Source organism: Gracilinanus agilis, chromosome 4 (genome assembly GCF_016433145.1).
Source record: "Gracilinanus agilis isolate LMUSP501 chromosome 4, AgileGrace, whole genome shotgun sequence".
NCBI lineage: Eukaryota > Metazoa > Chordata > Mammalia > Didelphimorphia > Didelphidae > Gracilinanus > Gracilinanus agilis.
Window position 1 is genome coordinate 483818675 of NC_058133.1, and position 19459 is coordinate 483838133.

Genomic DNA, 19459 nt, shown 5'->3' on the forward strand with positions numbered 1-19459 from the left:
GAGGAGGCGCAGTCCGAGCCCGAGACGGAGCCTCAACCGCTGGAGGAGCCGCCCAGGGCAGCGGCGGTAAGGCCGGAGGCTCCCACCCCCTCTTCCCTCCGCCCCCCCCTCCCCGCGCCCACCCGAGACCGAGGCGAGACGAGATCGAGACCGCGGCGCGGGGCCGCCACACCTCCTCCGCACGGGCCTTCCGGGAGCGGCGCCTCCGGGCCGGAGCTGGGTTGGGAGGTGTGGCCCCACCCATGGGCGGGAGGTGGCCCCGAGGGCCGCTGACCTGACCCCTCCCGCGGCCGCCATCCGTCCCCGCCCCCCAACTCCTCTCGCGGTCCCCCCTCCCGGAGACTCCTCCCGCGGGCCGCTCTCCCGGAGACACCACCTCTCTCGCCTCACCCCCGCGGGCCCCCTGCGTGTTATCCCTTCTCAGTCTTCTCCTAACCCTCTCTTTCATCTCCTTCTCTCCCCACCCCCAGCTCACCCGCCCTCCCCTCCCCCTCGGGCCCCCAGCCAATCCTTCTATCCCTAATGTAGTCTTTGCTACGCACCCCACTTGCTTGTGGCCCTTAGAGACCCTCTGCCCCAGGGCAGAACTGGGAGGGGTTGTAAGGAGGCCAGTCTTAACCTTCAAGAGGCTTACACTATTGGAGACTTAGGCAACTGTCAGTCACCTGGCATTTATTTAGCGCCTACTAGTCCCAGGCCAGGGATCTTGGGATTCCCGAAGGCTGGTAATGAGTGGAGTGGTGCCAGGCTAGAAGGCCTGGCCCCGGGAGGTTCACTGGTCTGATGATATGCTCTGGGGGAAGCAATGAGAGGGGACTTACTTTGTTGAGGCTTTTTAGGACAGGCATTCTTAACCTGAGATCTATTGGTCTGTATATAGATCTCAGGGGCCTGAACTTGGATGGGGAAAAAACTACATCTTTACTTCAGTATAATTGGTTTGCTTTGTAATTTACATATTTTCTTTTTCTGCATTTAAAAGCATGATTCTCAAAGGGGTTTATAGGCTTCATCAGGCTGCCAAAGACATGCAGAGTACCAAAAAGATTTAAGAACTGCTTTGGGGAATCCACCTTTTGGCTGAGATATTTTTATCCTTATCAAAGCAAGCAGCCTACCACTGGATGCCAAGAGTTCATTTCACTCCTTGGAAGTTTTGGGGGCCAGCTAGGTGGGTCAGTGGATAGAGGACCAGGCCTGGAATTGGGTGGACCTGGGTTCAAATATGGCCTCAGACACTTCCTAGTTGTGTGAGCCTGGGCAATCACTTTGCCCTAGCCCTTCCTCTTCTGTCTTGGGAATTGTTACTACTACAGAAAGTAAGGGTTTTATAAAAAAGTCTTTGAAAGGGCCTACTAGTGGTAGGAAACTATTGGGTCCTAGATCAGATCCTGACCTCTGGGGGACCCTGCATCTATAACTTTAGAGACTCATTATCTGGTTACTTGCAGAATATTCAGAAAACAAAACTTTGGCTTTGTATACCCTAGGTCTAACCAACCATTGTGCCAGGTTTAGTAGGGCTTTGTAAAGGCTCCTTATCAAGGGCCTCCAGTCCTTGAAAAGCTATTGAAGGCTTATTCAGTTGGCCCTAGTGAGAGAAATGGCTATGAATGTGCGGAAACTCAGCCCTCTGCCCCCCAAAAAACCGCTATGCCCATCAAGATAGTAAACCAAGGTAGTAAACAAGATATGGTGGTGGATATGCAATTATTGTGTACTGTGCCAGCCACTGTCTAAAGGAGGAGACAATGTAGATATCTAAGTAAAACATATATGCAAAAAGGATGGAAGTAATCTCAAGGGAAAGTAGCTGGGGAGACTTCTGCAGAAGGCTAAATTTGAGCTGAGTAATGAAGGAGTCAAGGGAAACTTTTGCTTATTTCTATATTTTAAATTATTCATTGATCCTTTTCACATCATTCTCATTTTCCTCTTAACAAAGTGAGAGCATATGCAACAACATTTTGGGCTGGCCTGGGTTTCATCCCTGGCTATTATATTTGATCTGGATTCTTGTGTGTTCTAAGTGAATATCTAAGGGGAGAATAAGTGCATTCCAGAACAAAGGTTCTTCATCATTACTATGACAGTCTGGTGAAACTAGGGCTTCCTCTTCTCAGAATCATATTGTTCAAAATAAAGTATATAAACATGAAACTCATTATTGAAATTCAGTGATTAAACAATTATAAAAACAAATTCACAACCCCTTTTTGAAGAGGAAGGAAAAATTGGGAATGGGAGGAGAAGACGAGCAGATTTTATTATCATTCTATGACCAGACTGGGCAGGAGAAGTGTGTGTAGAGGCTTATAGCATAGAGATAAATGGGATCTCAGGATATAACTAATTCACTCTCTCCTATTACAGATGAGCAAATGGAGGCCCAAAGAGGGGAAGTGACTAGTCTAGGGTCATATAACTAGGAAGTGTCTAAGGTCAGAATCCAGGACCTCCCATTTCCAGGCCTGGTTTTATCCACTGAGCTACCTGTCTACTCCTACCTAAATTACAAAATTTTACAAAAGTGTTACTGTTAAGTGATGATTATTTTCTTTCAGCCACGAGGAAATGTGGAGGTGCCAAAGTTCCATATTGTTTTTCCTTGTGCAGGTCAACTTGGCCATGTCTGATCATTTCTATCAAAAGAAGGAAGGAGATGAGGATGAGGTCATGAAATGGAGACCCAAACTAGGCAAGTAGCCATCCCTGAGTGGATGTTGAGGGACTGAAGCTTGGTGTTAATTGATGGAGAGAGTGGTCCTCCAATCACTGTGCTTTGCTCTGTGTGTTCAGTGTGGCCCTAGAGACCAGAACCAGGGACAGTGAATGGAAGCCATGAAGATGGAGGTTTGACGTCTGCAAAAATGATAAACTTCCCAGAAGGGGAACAGGCTACCCTCTGGTAGCTTCCAAGCAACAGCTGGATGACCCCAATGTTGGGTGTGCTGTGGGGGGTAGGAGTTGGCCTGGAGAGCTGCTGCTGAGTGCCATGGTGAGGTCTTTTCCAATACTTGGTGGCTCCTGGAGAGTGCCTGATTATAGGTGGTCCTGAAGTTACAGGTCCCTCCTCCCCTTGGGATCTGAGCTGAGATCCTGGGTGGAACCTGGGTGTTTCTTTCCTGTTTTCTCCCCCCATCCCCCCAATATCCTATCCAGCCCTGACTTTGTTGAGCTTTGCTCCTTTCTTTTTGTGTATTAATTAGGGCTCTCTAGGATTGTCTGCCAGAGCAGTGTCAGATGCTTGGAACTCTGTTATCCTTCCCCAGACTAAGAAAATGATTTCCTAAATTCCTACTTTCTCCACAAAGCCTTTTTGAATAAGTAACACTGATGGTTTCTCCTGTCTGCCTAACCCATGCCTCTTGTGTTGTGATGTGCTCTCCCCCTTTTAGATGATATTAGATATGCTCTTTGTATCCTTTAATGACAAAAAATCTACTCTGAATTCAGTAATACTTTTAGATGATATTAGATATGCTCTTTGTATCCTTTAATGACAAAAAACCTACTCTGAATTCAGTAATACTTGTAAACAGATTAGTTCTACTATAGCATCTGTGTAGGTTTGAAAAAATTGATAATATTGAAAAGTCTGAGACGCTGTCTAGTATACAAAAGCTTATTTGTCTCCTTCATAGCAAGTCATGACATATATTTGCATCTTGTATTGGGTGGGGCATTCACAAGTCCCTTGCTCCATCAGGTCTATAAGGAAGGTAGGAAACTGCTGATTTTGTCACCCCCCTTTTTTATAGGTGGAAAACTAGTGATGATGGATGGCTTATGTATAGAGATGTGTACATTTAACATTTTTTTGGGAAAAATATTAGACCATCTTCCAAAGCAAAATAGAAATAAATTTTATATTATCTATATCATTACTTTACTCTTCTCAATGCTGTTATTTGGGGATTTGCTGTTCTTTTCATTGGAATTTTGCTTTTATTTAAAGAACTCAAAATATCCTGGTGGCCACTTTTGTGTTTGCCCAATATTAATTGACCATTTCCTCCCCTCTTTTCAGCCTGTGGGGCCCAGAATGTGCCCATCCTAGAAGGTGACCATCCTGATGAGGATGAGGTACAGGACTATGGGGACTCTGAGGAAGACTTGAACTGGGAGCTGGAAGATAGAGTGGAGAATAGCCTCCCTCCAGAGCCAAGGGCTGAGCCTCCTGTCAAGGAGGACTGGGACACTGAGCTGATATTGGACCAAGGGAATCCATATGGTAGGTGTAGTGCTTTCTTGGGGTTGCTGTTAGCTTTCCTAGCACCTCTAATGTATGGGGGGGGGGGCAAGCCTGGGAGGCTTCAGTCACCTTTCATCCTTGAGGGCTCTTCTCCTTTAATTTATTTTTTGGAACTTTCTTCAGGTGCCGAAGATATCCACCGTGCCAGCATTCAAGACTTCTGTCTCTGGGCACCTCGGGCCCAGCAAGGAGACTTGATTTATGATCCAAGTTGGCACCACCCAGCCCCCTTGACTCCCCACTATTCCAAAATGGTCTTTGAGACGGGGCAGTTCGATGATGCTGATGACTGATCAGAAACTTCAGGATGCTTTCCTGCCTTGTGGGCTAGGCCAAGGGGCTCCCCATGGCTTTCTTCCTGTCTATCACATTCCCTCGTGCCCGCTTATGAGGTGGGTTCTCACACTGGGGAAAGGTGTTGGGACAGATTCTGGAAGCTGCTGTATTTTCACAGACTGTTGTGTTTAAGAAGGGAAAGAAAGCTTTCCTCCCCAGTTTTCTTTTGGGTTTTGTTGGCACAATCTTGCCTGGAACAAAGGGTGGGTTCTGTGATATTGGTGGAGGGGGGGGAGGATCCTGGAGGGTGATTTTTTTTTTCTTAAATAAAAGTTGAAAAATCAGAATGCTGCTTTTGTTAATTCCATTCTCTTTAATTGATTGCATCTAAACCATCTTGGGCTCATGGCTTTCCTATGCCTCCCTCTTCCCTTTTTAAAGTAAAAGTTTCGAGATTTACCAGCCCTGCAGCTTTTTCATGTCATTGTTCTGTTGCTCTTGATCAGAAAGGAAGTAGGGGAGAGAGGGCTTTGTGAAGTCAGTGACCTGATTGCTGGTTTCTGCTGTTCTTAGAGGAAGTGGGATGTCAATGTTTAATTAGCTATTGACTTATTGACTTAATATATTCCTTCTGCCTCATAGACTCCCTAGCTTCCTTCCAGACTTGGCTTAGGAACCACTTTCTTCATGAAGCTCTTTGAAAGTCTCTCCCATCACCTTTTATTATTTTGTACATATCTCTTTAATATTTAAAAATACTAGAATATAAGGGCCTTGGAGGATAGGGGCTATTTTTGTCCCCCTAATGCCCAGTACAGTAATTTGGTGGTAAGTCAGAGTAGTGCCCTTACCTCTTAAGATGTGACCATACCATCCAAATCCAGGGTACCTAATAGTACCTTTATAATATAATATAAAATAATAGCTTTCTAATTAGACTTATGGTGTCTTTCTCCAAACCATCTTCTATACAATTTCTAAAACGACCTTCCTAAGGCTGCATCATTCCCTTGTTTGAGAACCCTTATTAGTGGCTGCTCTCTGTTGCCTCTAGGAAAAAAGAAAAAACTACACTTGGCATTTAGAGCTCTCTGCAGTCTGGTTCCAGCCTTTCCTTCCAATGCATTTCATATTATTCCCCTTTATACACTATTCTACTTGCTAGTCCCTGAACTTGACATTTCATCTCTCTCCTTTGCACATGCCTTCTTCATCTGATCTCTACCTCTTAGATTTTGGGTTTTGTCAAAATTCAGCTCTTGCTAAATTTCTCCTAGTAAAGGCATCAGACTTAGTACTAAAAGGGACTTGAGAAGTTCAACCTCATTTTAAAGAAGGAGAAACTGAGGCCCTGGGAGGATGTTTTCCCCAAGATCATCAGATAAGTGGCAGGAATGGGTTTTGATCCCAGGTTCTCCAGTTACAGAGCTGATGCTTTTTCTACTGTGCTCATATCTTTAAGGGACAGCCTTCCTGATCACCCATATTAGGTTGCACTTGTGGTCTCTCATTTTCTCTCTTTTTAAAACATTTTTACCTTCAGTCTTAGAGAGTCAATAGTTTGAATTGGTTCCAAGGCAGAAGAGTAATAAGAGCTAGAATGGGGGGTTAAGTGACTTGTCTAGGGTCATACAGCTAGGAATAGCTAGGAAATGTCAAGTTATATTTGAACACAGGATGCTCCCCCCGCCAACCCCCCCACCCCCCGGGGCCTGGCTCTCCATCCACTGAGCCATCTGGCTGCCCCACTTCACATGATTTAAAAAAACTAATCTGCACATCATTTCTTTGGTGCAGCAGTATTCCATCACAATCATGTATCACAACTTGTTTAGCCATTCCCAAATTAATGGATATCCCCTCAATTTCTAGTTCTTTGTCATCACAAAGAGAGCTACTATAAATATTTTAGAACATGCAGGTTCCTTTCCTTTTTCCCTGATCACTTTGGAATACAGACCAAACAGTGTTATTGCTGAGTCTAAAGGCAAACACAGTTTTTATAACTCAGCGTAATTGCAGATTGTTCTCCAAAATGGTTGGATCAGTTCACTGTTCCACCAACATTGTACATATCCTCATTTTTCCATATCTCCTCCAACACGTCATTTTGCCCTTTTATCATTTTAGCCAATCAATAGGCATGATATGTCTCAGAATTGTTTGATTTGCATTTCTCTAATCAGTAATGATTTAGATCATTTTTTTCATATGCCTATATATATAGCTTTGATTTCTTCATCCAAAAACTGTCTCATCATACCTTTTGACCATTTATCAATTGGGGAGTGGCTTATATTCTTACAATTTTGACAAAGTTCTCTATGTATTTTAGAGATGAGACTTTTAACTGAGAAACTGCCTACAAATCCTTCCTCTCATTTTTATCCTCTCCTTTTAATCTAGACTAATTTGGTACATTCAAAATTATCCATTTTTACATCTCACAATGCTTTCTATTCATTGTTTATTCTTAAGTTCTTCTCATATCTATAAGTCTAATAGATAATGTGATCCCTATTCTGTTCTTCTAAATTGCTTTCGATATCTCCCTTTATCAAGAATTAGAAGGAACCTTAAAAATCTAGTCCAATCCCAGCATTTGTCAGTGAAGAAAGTGAAGTTTAAGGAGATTGAGTACATTGTCCAAGATGTACCGATTATAAATGGGAGTATGTTAACTGTCTACCAAGAGGAAATGGGCTAGAAATCAGGCATAAGTTCTGTTTTGGACCTAGAGGTCACCCATTTTGATTCCATCTTAGTATATGGTGTAAGATATTGTTCTATACATAGTTTTTGCTAAACTGCTTTCCAAATTTCCCAATTTTTATGAAACAGTAAATTTTTATTCCCCAAACTTCAATCTATACTTTTGTCAGATACAAAATTATCACAATCTTTTACTATTATTTGTCATATGTTCTATTCTACTGATCCAACTTCATATTTCTTATCCAGTACCAGATAGTTCTGATAATTACTGTTATAATACAGTTTAAATCTGGTACTGCTAGACTTCCTTTACATTAAAAAAAAATTAATTCCTTTGGTATTCTTGACCTTTTGTTCTTCTAAATATTATTTTTTCTAGCTCAAAATAACTTTTTGTAATTTAATTGGGAAAGCATAGAATAAGTAGACTAGGTAGGATTGTCATTTTAATTATATTGACTCTGCCTACCGACAAACAATATTTCTCCAATTATTTAATTTTATTTACTTAAAAGCATCTTTGGTACTCATTGATAGAATGTAAGCTATTTAAAGGAAGGAATATGGTCCAGGTACAGTGCTGAATACTTTACAAACATGTCATTTGATCCTTAACAATTTTGGGAGGTAGGTATTATTGTCCCCATTTTACTGTTGAGTAAATTGAGACAGGCAAGTTAAATGACTTGCCCAAGCTCACACAGTAAATGTCTGAGGCTGGATTTAAATTCAGGTCTTCTAGTTGTCTCGGTCAGGGACTGGCTTTTTTAAAAGTCTTTGCATCCAGAGCGCACTTTTTAAAACTGGACTTTGTGTTTTCCTTGGAGTAGAGAACTAACAAGGAAATTTCTTCTATTAATATATATTAGCCGCTGCTAATATATGGAAAGTTTCCTGGGCCATGGAAAGATTCAATAACTTATCCAGGCTTATAGTCTAGTCTATAGGGAAAGTTTAAATCCAAGTTTTCCTAATAGGATTTACTTTTTCTGTTCCCACACATCCTCTTGCCTTTTACACAGTAGAGACCTTTTTGTACATTTTGTAAAATTGGATTATCCCATGAAACAGCTAAGATGTTTCCCAGTTCTTCTCTTCATTGACACAAATAAATCTTTTTTTAAAGGTCTCAGAACTAACATTTCAAGAGCATTTGCCTATTGTGGTCAGTTAAACAAATAAACTTTTCATTAACTTAGCAAAATGATCCTTTCAGTGCCTGTGAAGCAATAAGCTAGAGCTTTCTGCAAGCGAAGACAAGATCTGTTCTCTTTCAAGAGAATAATCTTGCCTCTTAAAAGTGCTGGTCAAAACTCAAGGAATGGAAGTTACTTTTGAGCCTTAAAAATTTTTTTTTGTTGTTATTCTGAATTTAACAAGCACCAACAAACACAACCATTTGTATATACAAAGAACAGGAAAAGATGATGATTTATGTAACACAATATATGTATATTCTCTCAATTTACACTCATCTTTTAAGGTTGGGCCCCCAGAGAATGGCTGTCACCCATTGGTGACACCGGCAACCCCATGGACGACTAACTCCTACTATTATAGCTTACAAGCCCCTGCCAGTGTGCTCCCCATTAATGATCAGCTAATTGTCTTAGCTTTTTGAAGAGGTATTTGCTAAGATGTGAACAAGAAAAGTTGGTATAAAACATTCTTGGGGTACACTCTCTCAAATGAACATAACAGTTTATTGAAGAGTAGTCTCAGACTTGGAGTACAGTTTCTTAGCCATGAGGAGTTGAACTCCTTGAAGTTGCTTTTTCTTTTAGGTTCTGTCTACGCCTATGCCTGTCCTTGAATGTTTTTCTGCCTCTGCTGTATACAGTTTTCTGGTCCAGTAGCTCTAGTGGTATGGCCTGAGGATTCAAAGAAAAGCCCATCTCCCTTCTCCACCCTTGATGTTCTTCTATAAGAAGGGGCCTGACTGCCTCTCTAGAGTACTCTTGAACCTGGACCAAGAAATGAATGAATTCTTTTATACAAAGACCTAAAGGATGAGACTGATTTGACCAATCACAAGATGTTTTCTCATCCAATAGACCCTTTAATCCTTTCAAATTGATTAACTTATTTAAGAATACCTTGTGATTATGTTGGAGGCTTTGTGACTTCATTATTTGAGGCACTCCAGAATTTATTTTTAAAAATATATAAGAAATTCAATAAATTAGTTTTAAAACTATCCTTCTGGTTAGTGTTTTCCTTTGAATTTGTTTTTCTTCTTTGTGCCACTTATGTGACTTTCTTTAAAAATTTTTTTGGGCATCACAGTCACTAACCCTCTTCTCAAATCTCTTGCTATAAATTAAAAACAAAAACAACGCTCCCCCCCACCTAAACCTTAAGTGCTTTCTTTTAACAAAGCAAAACAAATTCACACATTGGCCAGAATAGAACTTATGCCTGATTTCTAGTCCATTTCCTCTCCTTAAGCTTCACTTTCTTCACTGACAAATGCTGGGATTGGACTAGATTTTTAAGGTTCCTTTTAATTCTTAATCTTATGGCCCTTTTCTGCTTTGCTGCTTTAGCCCAAGGGTCCTGTCAGGAGCAAGCACTTTGCTAGGTGTTTTGGAGACAAGTCCAGAGCAAAATGGTCCTTATTTTTAATGAGCTTGCATTCTAAAGGAGAGACAAGAACATATTGAAACATGTACAACATAAATAGAAAGTTAATAAAGACACATAGAAACATACATATAAGATAATTAAGTCCATCCAAGATACATGGGAAGGCACTGGATGTGGAGGGGATGGTGAGGAGCTTCATACAGAAAAATAGTGTCTGCATTGTGTCTTAAGGGAAAGGATCTCATCTGGAGCGGGGAAAGAGAGAATACAAACCTGGCTAGTGGGGTGGGTAGTCAGATGGGAGTATTGCTAGTAAGTTTAGGAAGAAAGAGGAAAGACAATTTGGCCGATTGGTGGATGAATGATATCCAACAAGATAGGTTGGCAGCGGGTTGCACAGACATTTATATAAAACCAGCCATCTAGCTGCCCCCAGGCATTTATATTTTATTCTAATCAAGACTCTTCATTTTACAAATAGGGTAATTGAGTCCCAGAGAGATTAAGTAACTTGACCAAAGTCATGCATGGAAGCTAAAGTCAGAGACCTCCAAAGTGATCTTGTTCAGTTCTCATTTTACAGGAAAAAAAAAGTCTAGTCGAGGGACTGCATAATGCCCATGTTCATCTCTTGGATTCAAAGGCAGATCCTCTGATTCCAAATTCAATATACTTTCCACTGTACTCGACTAGAAGACAAAATTTGATGGGAGATTTTTGCCATCCGTTTTTAGGCAGGTGCAAGGAGAATATTTTTCTTTTTCCCCGATGATGCCCTTTTGGTTTCAGAAATGATATCCTAAAACCACTTCTCATTAGTTGGTGTCTGTATGTAGCAAACAAGTTAAAGCCATATATCTTGCAAAGGTCAAGCCCGAGCCCTGGGCTCTCCTGCAGCAGCCACACTTCCCTAAATCTGACAGTTCCCTGCACCTCCATATCTGCTCTTGGCTTGAGCTACTCCCTTCATCCCAGCAGGTGGCGTCAAAGACCACATGATTACATCCCTTTCTAGCTCAGAATGGGCTTTGGTGAAATCTAGTCTAAAGCTCTGGACTCCTTTATTTTGGTATAGAGAATCTGTGAGTCTCAAATGAACTGCCAGGAGACTTCCTAAATTAAGATTTTCTTAGGATTGTTGTGGAATATGAGCTTGCTTTGTATCAACTTCTCACAGGGTTGGGAAGATACTGCCAATACTAATCATTTTATTAATTAAAATGTTCTTATTTACTCTCATAACGAAATAACAGCAACAGTAATCTTTTTTTTAAACCCTCACTTTCCATCTTGGAATCAAATTGATTCCAAGGCAGAATAGTGGTAAGGGCTGGGCAATGGGGGTTAAATGACTTGCCCATGGTCACACAGCTAGGAAGTGTTTGAGACTAAATTTGAACCCAGGACCTCCTATCTCTGGGCCTGGCTCTCAATCCACTGGGCTACCTAGCTGTTCCTGAATGAAGTATTAATAATAACAATAATAATAGTTCATGGACTGAAACTCTGACTGAATTGGTATAAGAAACTCCCAACTGAGGAAATATATTCCATAATTTTACATTTAAATGTAAAAAGGTAATTTAAAGTGGCTTTATTTTTATATTAACTTTATTTCCAAATTCAGGGTGTCCCCAATGTCTTAATATAAACATATATGTGTACATATATCTCCATCCATCTATCCATCCATCCATCTATCCATCTCTATCTATTGATCTATTTATCTATCTATCTCTATCCATCCATCCATTTAGCTATTTATCTGTCCTGTCTGTCTCTGTCTGTCTACCTATCTATCATCTCTCTTTCTCTCCCCCATCTATCTTTACCGATCTATCTATTATTCTTTCTATTTATCTGTCTGTATCTGTTTATCTATCTGTCTGTCTTTCCATCTCTCCTCCCCTACTCAGCAAACTACCTCTGCAACTTACAGTTTTAAAGAATTGCCTAAAGCACTGAAAAATTAATTGATTTGTCAAATGTCACATAGCAATAGATCTGTACTTCTTAATTTCAAGACCAGACCTCTATTCACTCTGCCATGCCTCATCACAATAATAGAAGCAGCACAGTAAGGTGGGAGAGTGTGTGTGCTGGGCCTGAGCTCAGATCCTACCTTGGATACTCCCTCATTGTATGTTGCCCTGGGCAAGTCACTTGACCTCATTATGACTTGGTTTCCTTATGTGTAAAATAAGAGGGTTGAGCCAGGTGGTTCCTAACTTCTTTTCAGCTCTGTGCCTGTGATGCTCTGATATTGAGAAGGCACTTCTAGAGTTTCCAAATGACTCAGTGCAAGTTACCTCATTTGATCTTCATGACAACCTGGGGAGGTAGGGATGATTATGGTCTCCATTTCATAAATGAGCAAACTGAAGTTCAGTGAGGTGTTTTGGCTGGGGTTCCATAGCCGGTAAGCATCTGAGAGACTGGACACAGAGTCTCCCTGACCCCACATTTAGTCCTCTAGCCATGAGGTAACTAGCCTTCTAGCTTGTCAAGAGTCATGATATGACCCAGGTTTTACCAAAGAAACTCCTGCTCAGGCCTGGATGGGATCAGTGCCTTCTGAGGTCTCCACTCTTCCATGGTCTGTGGTCCCTCTTGATTCTGACTTTGCAGGTAGCGGCAGGTTTTAGTGGACTGAAAAGTCAATTTGAGTCAATAGTGTGATATTGCAGGCTAGAAAGCTAATCTGATGTTAAGAGAAGTTTAAAGCCTCAAGACAGGAGGGAGTGCCTGGGTTAAAATGTGACTTTAGATACTCTCCATTTGGGTGACCCTGGGCAAGTCATTTAACTCCATTGCCTAGCCCTTACTGCTCTTCTGCCTTGGAACCAACGCTTTAGTATTGAGTGGCCAGGATCATGGTGAAGCTACTTGGGTCTGAAGGGACACAGGGAATGCCAGGACAGCTGCTTTATTGCTGAAATATCCCTTACCCACCACCCCAAGGCTACAATTCTGCATCTCATTTTCCCACTACTTCCCAGAGTAGAGTGATGGGTTTATATGAGGAAATCCATCTGAACAAAGAGTCAGTAGGGTTAGACAAGAAGTAGAAGTGGTAGAAATACCCTAATCTAATTATTCCTCTCCTTCATTACTACATACAAAATAAATACCAAGTAATGACTGGGAATGAAAAATTAGGAGAATTCTGAAAAGTTACTTCCCATAAATACCAAATAACTTGACCAGGAATTAACAGTTGGGGAAATCATGAAAGATTTCTTCTAGGAAGTAGCCCCTGTGCTGAGCTTTAAGAGGACGTAGGAGTGGAGGTGATGAAGAAGAGAATTCCAGGTACTACTGTCAGACAGCCTGTGCCAAGGGAGAGACAAGAGATAGATGTGTTTGGGTTATACTAAGTAGACAGGGGAGTAATGTGTAATCAGCCCAGAAAGGTAAGATGTTGAAGAGTTTTAAATGAAAAATGGAGGAATTTGCATTTTATATTAGTGATTATAAGGGAACTACTAAAACTCAGGACAGTGAACTAGTCAGACCTGCATTTTATAAATATTAATTTGGCAGTTGAATGCTGGGAAGACATTGGGAGGCTATTGTAATAGTTTAGGCTATTGTTTCCTGAACATTTAAAAACGATATACTTAAAACGATTTAAAAAAAGTGATGTTGTATCCCTCAATATGTGGGCAGCTAGCCAGAGTACATGGCTGGAAGTCAGGAAGACTCCTCTTTCTCAGTTCAAATTCAGCCACAGACACTTACTAAACCAGGCCAGTCACTTAACCTTGTTTGCCTCAGTTTTTTTTGTCAAACAAGCTAGAGAAGAAAATGGCAAACCACTCTAGTACGTCTGCCAAGAAAACCCAAAAGAGATCATGAAGAGTTGAACACAACTGAAAAATGACTAAAAAACCCAAAGCCCTTCAATATATGCATATTTATTTATATATACATTATGTAGACATATGCTTTAGAGATATTGCGGGTTCAGTTACAGACCACCTCAATAAAGCAAATATTGCAATGAAATGAGTCACTTGGATTTTTTGGCTCCCCAATGCATATAAAAATTATATTTATACTCTCCCGTAGCCTCTTAAGTGTGCACTAGTATATGTCTAAAAAAACAATGTATAAATGCTGAAAAATGCCACCCATCACCTTAGCCTTCAGTGAGTCCTAATCTTTTTGCTGGTAGAGGGTCTCGCCTCATTGTTGATGGCTACTGGCTGGTCAGGCTAGTGATTGCTGAAGTTTGAGGTGTCTGTGACAAGTTTTTAAAATAATTCTTCCTTTCCTTTGACTACTTAGAGGCCATGGAAATGTTATTAATTGGCCTAATTTCCATGGGGATAGGGAGGCTGAAGGAAAGGGAGATAGGCAGGAGAATTACAATAAGAACATCAAAGATCACTGATCACAAATCACCTTTACAGTTAGAGTTGTAATGAAACACTTGAAATGTTTTGAGAATACCTCAGATGGGACACAGGGACCTGATGTAAGCATTTGCTGTTGGAAAAATGACTCGATAGACTTGTGGGAGGCTTGTGACTGTAGATTTTAAAGTACTATTTAAATGTGAGCTCTCAAGATTCCTTGGCTAGAATCCAGAAAGGTTTATTTATTTTCAGATGCAAGGGTAGGTCTGCTAGGGGGATAGAGACTAGCTGACAAAAGCACAGAAGCCCCTGAGCAGTTATGGAAGCAACCTTTTACATGAGTCTCTTTTCTCTCCTTGAGTCCTTAATTCCTGATCTCACTTTGTAGGTTCCTTAATTCAGATCAACTTTGGCCCATGTGCCCCTTTGGCCCATTTGTGCCATGATGTTCAATTTCTCCCTTTGTGGGTGTTTGATGCCCTTCTTGGCTTTCAGTTTTGCTGCTATCTAGCTCCTGGGATCTACCTTCAAGACAGATTCTTTAGCTTCTCTCCCAAGGCTGAGATGCTTTAGTGTCAGCTGCAATATAATCAGTAATGAAATGGGAAGTTCACTACTTCCTGAAACAGCAGTCCCTTCCAGTTTTGGAAAACTGATTGCTGGAGTGTTTGTTTGTTTTCTTCTTTTTAACTAGCTCCCCAACAGTAGCCCAGTACTGCTTTCATGCTGACCAAATCTGATGGCAGAACCCGAGGTACCCTGTGGAGCGTGGAAAAAATCCAACACAAGCCAGATCAGCCAGGGGGTGGAATTTTCCACCATTTGGGTGCTATTTTGTTAGCCGCTGGTATCCTGAAAGATCGGCAAAGCAATCCCCTTATTGCAAGTACTGGAAGGAGGGCATTTAATCTGTGTTGGCTCCCTGCCATGCCACACAGATATTTTGCAAAGCCCCAGTGCACAAGGCCCAGTCACCCAAATCTTTATGCACTTGTCTGGGGTATGTTGTATAGAGCATATCAGCCCTGAGTTAAAGGAAGGTGAACTTTCATCCGTTGGCTCTCACCTTTGAGCATGATCCTCATTTGTCAGCATCAGCACCCCAGAAATGGGCAATGGGCATCCAGGAGGCCAGCAGGTTTTCAAATTGTTCCTTCTCTTGGGAGTAAAGGTTTCTCTCATTTTCCTCAAAGGAAAATTTTCTTTTGACATAAACTCCAAGCCAGCCTAAGGTGAATGGTCTCTAACCACACCCATGGCTGGATCCTTATCAATCACAAAGTTAGTGAAAGAAACTGGAAAACAACTGACTTTAGCCATGTGGAGGCAGAGGGGCTAGAAAGACCTTGAGACGTTTGTCTCCTTCAAGAGCCTGGGTTTAGACTATCCAAAATGGATGGGGCCACATTTTTCAAGAATTCTACAGGAGGGAGTCTTGCTTAGTAACCTTTTTCAGTGTTAAATAACTGTCCCCTTCTGTATCCAGCCCTAATGCCTCCTATGGACATTTATAGAATTACAGAATCTCCTAGGTGGACAGGACCACAAAGCCATCCAGTCTAGGAGTTCTTAACCCTTTGTGGTGTCCTGAATATTAAAAAAAACAAAACACAACGAAAACCCAAGTTTATGGTCTCCAGGTTAAGAACTTTTGATCTAGTCTAATTTATACCTGAATAGGGATCTCCCTTTATAGCATCACCTGACAAATCTAGCTTCTGCTGGTAGACCATCAGAGAAGGGGACCTCACTACTCCCTGGAGCAATACCTTCTGCTTTTGGGAAATTGATCTTTGGGATATTTTTTCTTATATCCAGCTAAAATATGCATCCCCACAACTTTAAGTCAGTCAATCAATCAATTAACTGACCATCTTCCCTGCCCCTCCTCCCCTCAGTGCTTCTAGTTCTGTCTTCTAGGACCAAGCAGAAGAAGTGTAGTCACTCTAGCACTTGACAATCCTTTTTACACTTAAAGAGAATTATTATGTTTCCCTCTATGTCTTCTCTTCAAGATAAATATCTTTAGATCCATCTCCAGCCTCCATATGATATGGTCTTCAGCCTCTGGTTTTTAAGCCATTGGGATATAATTTAGCCTCCTAATGTTAGAGGGGCTAGAAATCCTGGCCCTGGAGAAAAAGAGTATTCCTTTCTGAAGATACATACGCACAAAATATTGTTGTTCAGTTGTGTCTGACTCTTCACGATCCCATTTGGGGTTTTCTTGGCAAAGGTACTGGAGTGGTTTGCCATTTCCTCCTTTAGTTCATTTTATAGATACATATGAAATTATATGTGAATTGTATATGAAATATATAATACATATATAGATTAAAATATATATACACATGTAATATAAACAAATACATATATCCATTCCTTCTGAAGATCCTAAGCAGATATTTATAGGGTAAACCTGTCACATATATTAACTTATCAGCAAAAGCTCTGATTGCCCCTCTCTGAATTATCCACGTTACACAAAGTTCCTTCTTACACTCAGTGCAGTGCTACATTGCCATATTTCTGTCCAGAACAAAATCATCTTTTTGACACCAATATTCTCCTGGTGATGCCACTAGATGGTAGTGAATCATGGAATGTCACCTGCTCTGAGGAACCAGCATTTCAGGTTGTCTAAAGGGGAATGGAGTGATGCATGGTGAATGTAAGTAGGTGACACTTTTCATCCACAGTGAACTGCGTGCAAAAAGCAATACATAAGATGTCACCAAAGAGATGGACCATCAGAAAAAACTGGTCCATAGTAAGAGGGATGAATGAGTGATCATAGCCTGGGTGCTGCCTACATATCCACATGATGTCAAGAGACTTAGAGGGCAGTCTCTAGAGTGGAGGATGAAACCCCTGTGGAGTAAGGAGAGAAAGTATAACTGAGGAGCAGCAGCTAGGTAGCACAGTGGTAGAGTCAGGACTGGAGATGGGAATGTCTAGGTTTAAATCTGGCCTCAGACACTTCCTAGCTGAGTGACCCGGGGCACATCATTTAATCCCAATTGCTTATTCCTTACTTCTCTTCTGCCTTGGAACTGATACTTTTAAGACAGAAGGTAAGGGTTATTAAAAAAAAAAAAGCATTCTACCACTCTGTGCCAGGCAGGGACAGCTAGGTGTCCCCATAGTTCATAAAGTGCTGGGTTTAGAATCAGGAAGACTCATCTTCATGAGTTCAAATCTGGCCTCAGACACATACTAGCTATGTGACTCTGGGCAAGTTACTTCACCCAGTTTGCCTCGGTTTTCTTATTTATAGAATGAATTGGAGAAATAAATGGCAAATTGCCCTGGTATCTTTGCAAAGAAAACCCAAAATTGGGTCAGAAAGAGTCAGACAGGACTGAAATGACTGAACAACAACTTTGCCAAGTACTGATGCATGGCTTTCATCATGGAATCCCCCATTCAAAAAGCTGTGATTCTTCAGTGCCTACAGTAAAATCTAATGTCCCTAGCTTAGGATGCAAGACACCTCAAAACCTATAGAATTCATCTGCAAAAGGCTGCCCCTGCTCTGAATTCACCTGAGTCCTCTGATCTCATGCCCCTATCATGTGCTTATCCCATACTGGAACCTTCCATGCTCCATGCTTGTATAATGTAGTCCCTCCCCTAGCTGGTACCTTGAGAGTACCTTTCTGTCACACTGGGGAACCGATCAGATACATCTTAGCAAGAATTCACCCCTGTCTCTGAGAAAGTCATGGCTTTGAGTTTGGTATGGAGGAGAAAAGCACCTAAGTATCTTTGGACTCAGTGGATCATAGTTCTATAAATAGAAGGGACTTCAGAAGTCATGTTCTCTCCCTTTCCACTTCCTCATTTCACAGGAAATTGAGACTCAAGAAGGTAAGATGACTTGGCCAGGATCATACAGGTGAACAACCATCTCTGGGTGAATTTGAACTCAAGTCTTCTTCCAGAGAGGTCTCGATGTCTTCCCCATCTGGCCACTGAGACCTGTTGAGCTGAATCCCCTCTTTTCTTTCCCCCATCTTATTTCCCCCTGCTCCCAAGTGTTTCAGTTTTGGTCCCCGGTCTTTGTGTGAGTTAAAATATACCATAATAAAGGCCTATTACTTTCCACATAACTGGCCTATTTGTGAAAACCTCCATTAAGTCCCCAACCCAGGGAGAGGTTAGGACATAGATCATTCCCCTTTTGGACGGCTAAAATTTTTATGAAGTTTTTCTTTATAGTAAGCCTTAGTCTGCTTGTGGCTTTTTGTGATTTCTACCCTTTGGTCTTCATTCTGCTCTCTAGAGCTAAGAAGAACAAGTCTAATCTCTCTTCCACATGCCAACTGTCTTCTGCTTTCCAGTTTTTTTCATCATTTCAATATGGATTTGTCTGAATGTCTCTCATTATTTTTGTGACACTCCTTTGTATATATTCCATCAATATATCTCTAATTGGTGAGTCACAGTCGACATTCCATATAAGGTCTTACCATCCCATAAGTTCAGCGAGTTCATCAGGAAACTCCTCTCATTCAGCTCCTTAGGCTGATGGACGCTGCAAAGGGAAACTCAGTCCTAGCAGAAAGTGATGTTTGAGTCTTCTTCAACTGAACAGCAGACTGTTTCCAAATGGCATTCCAACCTCTCTTCCAATAGCAACTATCTTAGGTTGGGTCAGTCCCACTCTATATCGTTAATGGATGTTAGACCTTAAATGATAATTACAAATATTTTTTACCTTTATACTTTGTATTCACTTGTCTCCAGTGCCCCAGGGTATTCAGACTCAATGTTCACATCTCAGGCTTTGATTGAAGTTTCCCAATACCATGATAATCATTTATTTGGGCTCCTACCACCCCAGAGAATGGCACATCAGGCAGGCACTGCTTCTAGCTATAGGAGATGGCTTCTCTCTGAACACCAAATACCCAGCCTTCCCTGTTACTGCTAATGTATTCATTTCTCCCTCCTTATTAATTCGTTACCAGCAACTTTCTCTTTAAAATATCATTTTATTAAAGCTTCTGGCAAAACTCCTTTTTTCGTGTGTTAAATTGCACAACTAATAGCATTGCAAATGCATTATTCAAAGCAGAAAAGGGAGTTTGATTTCTTTTTAGTCTCTGCTTCCCATTTCAGCACAACACACCCCACTTCTTCCTCAAACTCCCAATCTCTAACATTTGGAGAACACAGGAGAGTAGAATGGGGAAATAGAGAGAGAGAAAAATAGAGAGAGAGAGAGAGACAAAGACAGAGGCAGAGATGGAGAAATGGAGAG

General features: G+C 41.3%; 1 protein-coding gene across 1 annotated transcript in view; it reads left to right on the top strand.

Annotated features, from left to right (window-relative positions):
• COPRS (coordinator of PRMT5 and differentiation stimulator) overlaps positions 1–4875 on the top strand; it is a 14923-nt gene extending 10048 nt beyond the window's left edge. The window contains 3 exon segments of the mRNA XM_044676245.1: positions 2617–2698; positions 4031–4234; positions 4379–4875. Of these exon segments, the coding sequence (XP_044532180.1) occupies positions 2617–2698; positions 4031–4234; positions 4379–4548 (456 nt within the window). The 3' untranslated portion in view covers positions 4549–4875.
• The last annotated feature ends 14584 nt before the right edge of the window (positions 4876–19459 follow it).